Source organism: Haliaeetus albicilla, chromosome 3 (assembly GCF_947461875.1).
Source record: "Haliaeetus albicilla chromosome 3, bHalAlb1.1, whole genome shotgun sequence".
Lineage (NCBI taxonomy): Eukaryota > Metazoa > Chordata > Aves > Accipitriformes > Accipitridae > Haliaeetus > Haliaeetus albicilla.
The window spans coordinates 68,891,470-68,904,277 of record NC_091485.1 but is presented as its reverse complement, the minus strand read 5'-3'; the positions used below and the strand labels follow the sequence as shown (position 1 = coordinate 68,904,277).

Here is a 12,808-nt window from a genome sequence, read left to right as displayed (position 1 = left end):
AAAAGAAATAGTAAAAGCCTTGAGTTAAGGAATGACCTAGCTCTATGAAAAATTTATGGGCCAAATCCTTGTATCCAAACAAAGATGCTATTGAAGTTAACAGCTTTTGAAGATATACAGCATTTTTCCTAGATGTTTTTACATAGGGATTGCATTATTTTCAGCCTGCTCAAAAGAAGCTTTAATTTATCAAAGCCCGAAAGTTTTATGTCTCCCAGGAACTAATCTAGCTTCCTCTGGGTTTTCAAGATGAAGACAGACAACTTGCCAACTGAAACTAAAGCAAAATAAGTGACTGAGTTAAAACAGTTGCATTATCCAAAGTTCAGCCCTGTACTGGTCCAAACTCCAAACCATGTCCCACTCAGCAGTTCTGCTGTGCCACCAGGATTTTGAAAGCAGAACTACAGTTCCTCATGCAGAAACACCCTTCTACTCTCCCAAGTGAAGCAACAGCAAACGTGCCATGGTGCATGGGTGCTGTTCTAACAATTTATTGGAGAAAAAACTGGCTCCATCATCCTTTAGTGATGATAAATTTATTGCCTGGAAAGGTAATGACAGTTTTTTTCTTCTCTTAGCTGACATTTGCATGTGAAAACACTTCTGCAGAAAATGTTTACATTGATGTTTACTCTAAGTGGCAGCCCAGTTGCAACTAATGCACCAGAAGCTACGCCAAGGGTTGTGCTCTCCTTTTGCATCCACTCATCCACAGAGCTGATGGGAAGCCTAACACCCATTTTCTCATTTAGCATGTGTCTCCTTTCCTCTAAAAAGGAGCAAAACGAAGGTATGTGTCGCTGGCAAGGTGGCAGTGGGAAGCAGGACGTGTTTGCTGGCAACACCACAGGGAGGAGGAGGTGGTGGTCCCCAGGCACAGACCACACCATTTCTCTGTGAATAAAAGGGCACATGAGGTATTGTCCTTCATCTCTTATCTGACTCTCTCTATTTCACCCTTCAGGTCTGCAGAGCTTGCCTAGGAGCAATACATAATCCACAGGTAAGGGGATCTATCCTGAAAATATGAGCTCTGGGGTGACCATTTTGGATTCAGAGCATTCAGGCTGTTCAAGATCAGAGCAGGTAAAGAAACTGTGAAAATGTCCCTGGCACAAGATACTCCAAGAGATCAAGGTGAGTCCAAGGAGAGCAGGACACAGAAGTTCTTTGACCCAGCCTAGTGCAGTTAGAGATGGACTTGTTGCACAGAGATTTCGGGAGAAACCTTCTTCTCCTTAGGCTTTTCCCATGAATTTCACCATGGGGTAGGATCTGATGGGGAATGACAGAGGGGGAGTTCTGGGACCAATCTTAGTGTGACAGAGACTAGAGTCTAGTCCTGAGGGTCAGCAGCATCAAAGACTGAAGTCAAATGTTGAAAATAAAACATATATGCCAATGCTAATTTTCCAGCTTAGACCACATTAATTAAGAAATGACAGTAAAGATGTCTGAATCTCATGTCTAAGCTACTGACAGCCATACTTTAGCTGTCATACTAGTGTGCTGGTTTTTTCATTTGGGCAATTAAACAGTTGTCCTAATAAATGACAATGCCAACAGGACTGTCATTTAAGTCCTGGAATCTGTGCATAGAGGAATTTCTGGCTGCCGTTAATGGATGGAGGTCTATTAGAGTTGAAAATCCTGCTTGTTCAAGGCCTCTCCAAAAAGAGTGTGGCAAAACAAGGACATTTAACATCCTAACTCAGGAAGAAACAAATTGTACATTGGCAGTGGATGAAGATTCTCCTTTTATTTTAAAACCTCTGTAAAATCAGAGCAATGGGTCAATTCTAGCATTCAGCCAATTTAATTAGCGATTTCAGAGTAATCGTGGTAATGAGCCAAGTCGGCAAAGATGTCATTGGGGTTCTTGCAGTTCAGGTTGCAAAAGCAAGCATTGATCCACATGATTTTCCAGGAAAACTCAGTTCCATCTGGGCACTGAAACCTCACTTCAATAGTCTTGGACTTGTAGGGTGTGCAGCACCTGTTGTCTGTGCAGACGCCACAGTATTTGGGTCGATATGGACTTTTGCTCACACATCCTGAGATGGTGTAGTTCATTGGTTCATTGGCCCTGTAGACAGCCAAGCACTTCTTCCCAGGCTAAATCAGAGAAGAACAGAAAAAGAGACAGGTTAATGTTCATTGCTGACACAGGTAGGACATACAAACCACCTTCTCAATATTTTGAAGCCGTTGTTAGGAAGCCTTTTACAGCCCTGATCTAGAGCGTGTGACAGATTTACACTTTTAGACATATGAACCCAAAAGCTGCAAGTAGGATACTTGCAAAATACAGTTCACAGCCATGACCAGCAGTGCACCATCGCTTTTCCACTAGCTGAGTCACAGGACTGTCTGAACTAGCAGCAAGCACGGCGGACTTGACTTGCCTTTCATTGCAAGGACCTTTTGGCTGGAACTAAAGCTCTCAGGGGAAGGTTTTCATACCGGCATGTGGAAGCACATGGAGGACATGTTTTTACCTCTCTGCAGCACAGTAAGTCCATGCAGAAGTGCAGCCCTCAGAGGCCTGCATGCTGCCAAACTAAGGCTGACCCCGTGTCCAGGCAAAGCTCAAGAGGTGTGCGAAGAAACAGTCCCCACCTTAATGTGCTTTGTTATATCCACCTCGCAGGGCCGCATGTTGCACAGGCGGCTTTCCTTCAGGAGCCGGCACTGGTCGTTGTCGTTGGAAATCCTGGTGGAGATGCCTAGCCCGCAGGTCTTTGAGCAGGGACTCCAGGGTGAGGTGTGAACGACGCAGTTCTTCTGCCAGGGTTCATCCTCTCCCTCGTATGCTGCAGAGACCAGATTAACTCCACATTATTCAGCTGGGGCAGCTTTCCATATTAAACACCCCCTTCCGAGCTCATTACACATTCAGGCCACTAACCCAAATAATTAAATCACAGCGAAGTGGCTCAGCATTCCTGTGAACCTCCTCATCCCACCCCCTTTGCCGCTGACCTACTTGTGTCAGACCCTCCAGTGTTGCGAGCACTCGGGGCCAGGGCTCATTTCTTTATTCCCCTTTGCAGCCTCGCACAAGGGGGTCCTTGTTTGGGACCCCCAGGTGCTCCCACAATACAAACACTTAATTACAGAAGCCTGCGCCAGCCAGCGCAGAAAAGGGATGAGATCTGGTCTCACCATGAAGGTTTATTTCTTGAGCCCATTCAATTGATTCCCTGTAGCAGAAAGTGGTCGGCAGTCTTTGCTGAATGGCTGAGGGGCTTGGGAAGCAGCCACAGCCTTTCACTGGGAGGAAGAGCAGCCTGAATAGCTCTCAGGGAGCTCGGCAGCCACTTGAAGAAAGGGGGGGCTCTGTTTTGAAAGTAGCCGACAACCCCAGTTCAGGTTCCTTCACAGCCTCAGCCAAAGTCCCCACTGGTCTGCAACTCACAGTGCAGCCCACAGGCAAAACCGATAGAAACTCTGCTGCATTGAGCTTGCTCACTATTGTATTCATTATTATACTAATTATTAAATTAAATTTAATAAATGCTAGTCTCACTTCTATAAGACTTCTACTTATAAGAGAAAGTCAGGCAAGGAAAGCTGTGTTGTGCCCATTTTGGGACACAGGCCATGAAGACATAAGGCCAATTTCAGTAGTAGATGTTTTGAATTTGGACCTACCTCACAGTTCAAAGGTATTGGGGACAGAAGTGAGGGCTAAACTTGGGTGGGTTTAACCCACAAAATGGAGACTGAGGCTTTGTTTTGTGCAACAAAAATACAGACCAAGGATTGGGAAAAAAATCCCTTATCATCAAGGAGCCAAAATCCTGGTTTACAACAAGCATTCTATGTCTCCTTGAGCTCTGTTTTTGTGAGGTAGTCTAAAATATGGAGCTGATGTGCCTAACATCACTACATTGCGTCATGGGCTGTTATGAGGATAAATTTAAGACATATGGCAATGTGAGCCCACCTTAAGCATTTGGGACCATATTTGAGGCAAATGGGACCACCTCTGTGCAGTGGGCTGTATGATCCTTACTATGAATGTGAGCATGAGGAAAGAAGATACCTTATGTGATACATAAAATAGGTAGTTCAATAATGTCATCAGTCCAGAATTGCTGAAAAACTGTACTAACACAAAGACAATTTAGCCCAAATGGCAGTGAAACTTCCACAACAACTGTTTTCAAGGTGTTATGTAAATTTGGGACTACTAAGATACAGGAACTTTAAAATCATACTACTAAAGCAATATAACCCAGACAGAAAGCCTCAGTCCCAAATTAAACTGAGACTCTTCTGTTTTCCAGAGGGCCCAGACTGAAACATAAAAGGTGAAGTAATAAGGACTTGTTACATCTTCAAAGTGCCAGCAGATGTGTGCTTCAGAGGGGGCTTTGTCACACGAGCATGTTTGATGAATCTCATATTGCTGCTAAGGAGTTCGAGCACACCACTGGAGTTTGCATGATCTGTCCTTCACTATGTGCTGTATAAGAGTCTCTGTGCTTTGTTCACACAAAGACCAGATGTCTGGCAGTACAAGCTGATACTTTGGTTGTAGACTCTGACTTCAATTGCCTGATGACAAAGGAGAGGTCCACCTCGCTCCCACCATACCTGCAGAAGAGATGTGGCGTGGAGACGTCTTCCTGATTTTCTTGGAGTCATCACAAATCCACTGCTCGCAGCACTTCCCTGCCATCTTAATCAGCTTCGGGTTTGGGCACCAGACAAGGGGAGGACGTGAATTTGTGCACATGGGAATACAGCCCACAGCCCCGTTAATGCACGTGCAGTTGTATTTGCAGTTGGGCTGAAATGTGTCCCCATTGTTATACCTGACTCCATTGAGGACACATCCTACACCGACAATCTCTGAAAGGAAAGAAAAAGAGAGAAAGACACACAGAGCACCGTTAAAATAATGCTGGCAACAAACAGCGCTGATGCAGTTCTTTACCAAGCTGCTCCCTGGGCTAACGGAGCCAACGCGGAGACAGGGCAGTGCTGCGTGGCGACGTGTTCAGCATGGTGCTGAGCCAAATGTGGTCACACCGTCTAGGAAACTGTTGTCATTCTGAATCACAGCAAAAAAAAGAATCTTTTAATGCTTCATGGAAAAAAGAACTTAGAAAATAAAACAAGTTTTATCCACACCACAAATGCTCACTTAAAAAATCATTTCATGGCATGCTGGTACAAGTTATTCGCAGTAGGAGCAATCAAAGTAATTAAAACGGATATTGAGTGAAATTTGAGGTTTTCAGGGACATGTGAGAGGACTACATGGAGCTGCAAATATGACACAGCTCTTCACAACACCTGTACCCGTCTGAAGCAGAAGGGGGTGGACAGCCAAGGTAGCAAAGGAGCACCTAAAATGGCACTGGATTCCTATATTTAGGCAATTAGATCCCACGCAGTTTATCACAGAATAGCTTTCTTGGAAAATGAAGTAACATATTATAGAGCCATGGAAATCAGTATTTGATGTATATTTTTAAATAAAATCACAAAAAAAATATCAAGCTTTTTGATTGCCCATGAACAGGAATCCCATTGATTCAAAAAGAAGCAACTTTTTTCTTTCAAAGTTATGGACAGCTATTTGGAACCAATTTGCAGAAATCTTCTAATAGAAAATTCAAACTTCAGTTTCTTGTTTGGTCACATGGAGGCAGTGTGTACACACCGATCAGGTTGCTTAAGTTTTAAGTCTGGTCGGAAATGGAGCTGCAATGTGGCTGCTTTGAGGCCAACGCAAATTGAAATGCTGGATTAAAATTCTGCAAAGGCTTCCTATTTTTAGAATGGGCTGAATGAAAACATCAAATGCAAATCCTTTCTTCTGCACCAAGATGAGGGTTGTTGGAATTTGAAGCACAGATCCAGATCTCCAGTTCATGCTCAGCTCCGATTCTGATCATGCTTCAGCCTTTGTACTGAAGAGACATCACTCAGTGATGGAGCCAGAGTTGAGAAGTCAGTTAAACTTCTGAGTGTGCACACCCCAGATTATGACAGTTCAAGAAAATGCTGTATTTCCTGGTGTTTTGCTACCTGCATATCCCTCCTGGACTGTGTTAACTCAGCCTCCTGCAGGTCTCATATATCAAGAGGTTGATCATGAGAACATCCCCAAACACAGACAAAGAGGATCTTGAATGCCTTCATGCAGAACCTTGCTGAGTCTCCATCTAAATTAGGCGGTTTGGGAGCACATCCCTGTTCCTGGCCCCACGTGCACAATACTGGTGTCCCCACCTGGGCACATGCTCAGCACCCTGCTGCCTCTGCTTCAGTGCAGAGAAAAGCCAACAACAAAAGGAGACCTGTAGTGCCTCCCAGCAGGCTGATGTCCAGGTGACCAGATCCTGGGACACACCTCAGCACGCCAGTCCAGATACAGCCTGAATTTCCCACAGTTTCAGTCCATTCCCTTTCCCAACACCAGTTCCTAGCTCTTTCAAGATCTTTATTTTCCACAAATTTTATTGTTTCTGTAGTCCTGCATGCACTGGATTCTCTAGACCTAGCTTTTGGCATCCAGCTGCAAAGCGAATTCCTCACAGCCATTAGTCCCCAACACCCAGCACAGGAGTCCCGCTCTTGCCTTCGCTCACCCTGCGGTCAGGGCAGCAGTTTGTGCACTCAGAGTGCAGTGATGTGGCCTATATATGACCCACTGCATGAGAAAGAACATGTCAGCAGAACCCATCATGTGCATCTACCTGGACGATGAAAGCAAGGGGAAGACCACAACTTTCTACGGTAGCCAGAGACAAGCCACTTCACTTCCCAACCATGCAAAGACCTACTACTCATGCCCCTCAGCTGTGCACACCACAATGCCCCTCACCATATAACCATAAGTGTCACATACTAGGGAATATATTGTCATGGCAGTAGGGATGTGAAAATGCAGATTGGGAATCATTCCAGACCTCACTGGGGAAGCTGGGGATCAATCTTCCTACATCACTGTGCTGTGACCACAGGTATACTGATTGCCTGTGATGTACGGGAGGACGACAAAACCCCAGAAATATCCAACTAAGAAAGTAAGCATTTAAATAAATAAACGAAGCAATGTGAATATCTTTAGAGAAGCCTAGGAAGGCTGAGATAGCTTTGAGACAACATCCAGCCTGTTTTCCTCTCCAAATTCATGGCCAGCTGTAACGATCTCATTCTTGACAGATGTTTGTCTAACCTGTTCTTAAAGACCTCCCATGAATGCTCCACACACACTCCAGACAATACACTTGAATGATCTCATATCCTCTTTTCCTAACCTTGGATCTTTTCTAATCTTGAAAATCACTGTTTAAGCTTACAGCTCCTTTTGCTACAGTTATTTTGCCCATATCCTACAAAAATCTGGTTAGACTGCACTTTTTGCATGCTTGGTTTTTGTGGCTGATCTAATGCAAAGCCAATTTTATTTCTTACTACACTTGCCGTCCTGCTGAGGAACAGCAACCCCCAGTATCATTTCTGTGAGGAACTGCCAGCTACCCTGAACCTCTTTACTCATCAGACTTGCCCCCTGTGAAACTTCTGCTGATTTTCTAAGTTTACTGAAGCCCACTGTTTGCAATCTTTTGTCCTTCCTGTAGATCAGTTATTCTATCTATTCATTTCACAATCGGCTCTCCTCCAGGTTTCCTTCCACCTTTACTTTTTCTGTTAGTACCTCATTCATGGTTATATTCCAGCCTAGAAGATCCTCCCTCTAAATGTCTTCTTCCTGTTTATGAATCTGAAGCCATAAACAATATGCTATAACATGCTAAACAGTCAGCATCCTTTCTGATCAGCTATCTGTGTGGCTGTACCCATGATCCTTTTTCTTTTAACCATTCCCAGAGTAACAATTTTCAATCATTTATGAGCAGATCAGATTCACCCTTGTTCTGATGTGGTGATACATTTCTTTCCCCCTCTCTGGGCTGAGCTACGATCTCAGAACAAGTGAATATATCCTTGACACACATAACACTACATCATTTCTTTTTCCTCTCCTTCTTGAATAAAAACATTCCAGTCCCATGAATTATCCCACCAAGAGTTTGTTATGACAGGCAGGAAGAAATCCTTCTGCTTCATGGCAGCCAACGTGACTGAAACCATTGTAAGATTAAGGCTCAGACCTCAATTTGTCACTGAGAAACATTGCTAGGAGATGACTCATCCCTGACCCTCTTGACAGGATACCACATGCTATCCTTCCTAGGGATCCGTTGTTGGGAATAAGCCAAAAACATCTCCTTAATGTCACAGTTTTCATGTAGACGCCCATATTGCCTGTCTCTAATGCCAGGTGCACACCTACCCTTCCTTCATCCCCACCCCCCACTACAGCACCTCCTCCTGTTACGGGGAATACAGAATCATCTACTTGCAAATCTGAAGAACTTCAAATGCTTGTTGCTCCTTGCTCTTGGCTGCAGCCAACTCAAAGAGCAAGAATTCAGATGTCATTTCTCAGCCAGCCAACTGCCCTGAGAATGAAGACCGCTATAAGGAAATGAATGATGGATGGAGGAGCTGATGAGCGCACAGCCTGGTATCTCATGAGAGAAATCTCAACCATTGCTTAGACTGAGGGGAGCTGCCAATGTTATCTAAGTCAAAAATATATGTACATCACTTACGTGCACATACTCCTATTTCGTACCTAGGTCTGTCTCCACTGTAGTCACAGTACAAGCCCCTGTGGAAATCACAGGTGTCGGCCTCAGTGCAACTTTCTCCACGCTGCTTGGCACACATCTTGCAGCAGTCGCAGCCGTCTGTGACCAGGCTGACGCCTACCGAGCACCGAGGTGGGGACTTCGGACACTCGCATGGCCACTTACAGTACTGAGTCCGCGTGTAGGCCTCTGTCGCGGCAGGGACGGTGGGGGTCATGGTGGTGGAGGTCTGGGCAATGGCCTACAAACAAAGAAACACAGCTTGGAGAGCGTTCCAGAGTAAAGGGGGCCATGAACCCTGTGGTGATTAGTCCTCAATCAAAATCCCCTCAGGTCTAGAGAGACTGCAAGGAAACCAAAGAATAAATGTCAAAAAGCCATGGGAAGGGAGCAGTCACTGCTCTCTCATAAACCCCTTCAGATACTAGCTGAGGGAAAATGCTCTACAGCTTGGACTAGCATCCAAACTCCATAGACTCAGCCTTTTCCAGACCTCTCCTGTCTAAACAGAGGTCTCTCTCCATGTACGAACATGTCAAAACCCCTCTGATACACGAGCAGAAGGTGTGATGTGGCCAGTCTGTGTCACCTTGTGGTGCTTGGCTCTGACAGAGGACTGTGTCACACCATAGCTGTTGTCCCTGTTGATTGAAAGATGGCTCTAGGGCCCCTTGGCTACTCGAAGGCTTCCTCACGTAGCAGTCACTGCCCTTCAGGTCACCAAACAAGATAAAAGTCATCGTGTTGCAGTGTGAAAGCACGTGGCCCTGTTTGGCCTCATCTTCCTCAGGCTTATCCATATTTGTGTGGGTCTTGCAACTAAAATACGGGATCCCATAAATCCACGAGGGGACCAAGAGCAGGCCTGTAAGCTCTCCACCCTCACAGACACTCAGTCATGGACCTCCATGTTGTGAGGATGATCTGAAACCCACAGCCCTAGCACTCAATCATGGACCTCCTGAGGATGCCTTGGCCATTTTGTCTCTTCTTGCAATACCGTTAATACCACAACAACTGCCCCTTTACAATGTCCTAGCCCTTTGACTTGAATAGAGATATGGTTAGAGAAAGGAAAAGATAATCTCTGAAACCAAAGTCTGGCTAACTGGCTATGAATGTTGTGATGCACAAGTTCACCCACCTCTGAAAAATGTTTTGCTTGTCTCCATCCCCATAACACAACACACAGCTCCCTGACAGAATCCCAGTCCTAAGCATTGAAGCTACACTATGGCTATAACATTTTAAAAGAATTAAAAATATAATAATTAAAAATAAATACATATTAAAAAAAGTCATGTATTTCCTCTAAGCACTCTAAGCACCACCCTTATCCATCCTTCACAGTGTCCGGACTACCATATTCAGCAGAAATGCTCTCTGTGAGTCCTAAAGTAGTCATGAGGCTCTTAGGTTTGTCTGTGATGGGATCTTCCAGGTCTCACACTGCAGTTCCCATGATGTTGCCTTGGCCCACACAGTCAAACAACTGGGATATTTCTCCAGTAATTTTCCACCTACGCCTTTTGGCACATGCTTTTGTCCTACGTGGAGTCACTGTGGGCTCTATAAGTCACATGAGTGTAAGTGAAGCTTCATAATGTTAGTGTTTCTCCCATTAGCTGTGCACAAATATTTGCCAGCATGCTGAGCAAGGAAGGAAAACTTTTATGGGGAGGATACTGCCAAGTTTCCATTTCCTAATCTCCATTTCCTTGGCAAATAAGAAAAAAAAATAAATGCTGCAAGTTAATTCAAAATCTGATAATCAGATAAAAAAATCTGACCAAGGTAAATCAAGGTAGAAAAGGGATCTCATGTAACGCAGTGATGCTATTCCAGTAGATGCATTCAGGTCAATAAGATTGAGAGAATGGAGTGCTGAGATACCTTAGCTCATAGCAAAACCCACAGAGGGCGGAGGTTCATTGGCTTCTGCACTCAGCAAACTCTGGATGACATTTAACAAGCACCAGCCATGTTTGTGCTTGTGGTGCAGGAAGGGTGCAAATCAGCCCAGTGACAAAGGAAAGATGTGCCTTTTCCACCAGGATCACTGCACAGAAAACCTGAGCTGCACATGGGGGTCAAGCAGGGCACAGTAGCGCAGGCACAGAAACAAATGGGGTTATTTACAGGCTACCAACAGCAGCCAGAACATGACCCTGCTCAGGCACAGGTCCAGAAACCATTTCTGGTGACAAGATGTGAGGGCTGCAAAGAATAAGCGTGTAACCCTATAAAGTTCAGACAAGGAAAATCAAGGTTTAGAAATTATTAAGGCAATCCATCCATTCCTGGCTACCTTGTACTGTGCTATACATTCCCCAGTGTTTTGTCCTCTTTTTACAGTTTCACATGTCTCAAACAAAAGGCTTCCCACCACCTCTCCATGAAGAAAATGCCACAACCCAAGGCTTTGTGGGGAAAAGCATTCCCCAGAATTGTGATCCCAAAGCCGGTGAGCTATCCATCAGGATATGTCTGCAAAGCACTTTTACTGCCTTCTATGTTTTCCTTGTTAGCAGACTCAAATTTTACTAAAGTACATTTCTAAACCTGCTACTGCTGTATCTGAAGGTGTATTTGAGTATCTTAGTAATTAGTTACCCTGTATTTAGAACACTAAATTGTTAACACATTGCTAATCACTGTCAAATAGGCGATGTGTTTGCTCTGGGCATAATTCCCAATTCCATCAAGGCCCCCTTTACAAACAGTTGGCCTCAAAGTTGGCTTAAAATCACCTTTAAACTCCTGTTTAAACTAAAACATACCAATATAATTTACTCCCACTTTAAGGCTCCTTGATACTGCCAAAGTTCTTAAAAGAGGAGCATTCAGATCAATGAAAAGCCCTGGCCTTTTATTAGTAGTATTTTTCATTCCACTCACAATAATTTGAGTAGGTGCAATAATCTGTCACTTGAGAAGATAGGCCTCTTCAAGTGCAATAAACTTATTTACTTTGTTGCTGATGATTAAAAAAGTGCTTAATAATCAAATCTAGATACACAGACAAAAGTCACACAGTTATTTAAAGAGCCCATTGCCATGGCCCAACCCTGTAAGTAAATCCCTTCACAGACCCTTGTTGCTATTGTCAACATGAGCAAGCAAACAGCTTCTACCCTGTGTAGATAGGAAAGTGTCTGTGAATCAACACACATAGCAAAGAGGAACCAATAAGCCCTGGTAGTCCTACAGTTTTAGTTAATATGTGAAGGACTGAGGCTGAATTCTTGTAAAGGACTGGGTAGCTGGGAGCCATTTGGTGGCTTGTGATAGACAGGAATTTAGACTAAATTATTTAACAGCCCTTCCTCTAGGTCTAAAGCCTGAGCTGGCCAAGGAAGCTTTTGAAGTGTCTTCATAGCGACTAGCTGTTGTAGTTCTTGGACGTGCCAGCTAAAATGTCCAGTGGTATGGCTGAGTAAGCCATAGGGAGGACACTTAGTGTAAGCATCTGCAAATAATCAGTGTGGACAGGCATCAAAATACTATGACTCCTGTATTTTGCAGAAAGCGAAGGCATGGAGAGATGGAAGCAGCTGCATGTCCTAGGCTCCATCGCCACCCAATGAAAACCCAACCTTTGGAAATTGTTGTCCACTGGACACTAGAACAAGTGTACAACCTATATGGCTTCCAGCCTCTCCTCCTTGACCCTCCTAAGTCCCTCCGAGCTTTGCTATGGGAAAAACCATCCTGTAGATTTCTAAAATCCTTGGCTTTTCCTTTTCCATGGTCAGCTGTCATCATGGGAAGATCTAAATCCCTTTGGAAAAGTCATTCAGCCCTACTACTTCAATGTTCCAGAACATTTTGGGATATAGACACTTTCTTATTAATAGGTATGATGGTTAAGACATCATGAACACTGCTTTATAAATACCACAATAAAACCAACTTTTTCTACAGGTGCTATCAACAGGAAATCACAGTGTAATGGCCTTTATCAATGGCCACCCTTAACTAGAAACAAACAAACAAAAAAACACCCTCATGTAAGTTAAGGTTTCAGGACTCGTCTTTAGGGTCAATATAATGTATAGGAAGACAACAATTACATAAGAAATCCAAAATAAGAGTGAAGAGAAACTTAACACCAAAAATCATTG

General features: G+C 44.1%; 1 protein-coding gene across 2 annotated transcripts in view; it reads right to left on the bottom strand.

Moving 5' to 3' along the window:
• Positions 1-1,742: 1,742 nt before the first annotated feature.
• Positions 1,743-12,808, bottom strand: part of CCN4 (cellular communication network factor 4) — a 35,873-nt gene continuing 24,807 nt past the window's right edge. Inside the window, exons 2-6 of one of the 2 annotated variants that reach the window (XM_069780097.1) lie at positions 8,669-8,925; positions 4,827-4,863; positions 4,606-4,699; positions 2,623-2,816; positions 1,743-2,118 (exon numbers count right to left, since the gene is read on the bottom strand). In XM_069780097.1, coding sequence (XP_069636198.1) covers positions 1,819-2,118; positions 2,623-2,816; positions 4,606-4,699; positions 4,827-4,863; positions 8,669-8,925 — 882 coding nt within the window. In that variant the 3' untranslated portion in view covers positions 1,743-1,818. Of the gene's footprint in view, positions 2,119-2,622; positions 2,817-4,605; positions 4,864-8,645; positions 8,926-12,808 lie in introns of both variants that reach the window. The other variant, XM_069780096.1, reaches the window with a different exon arrangement.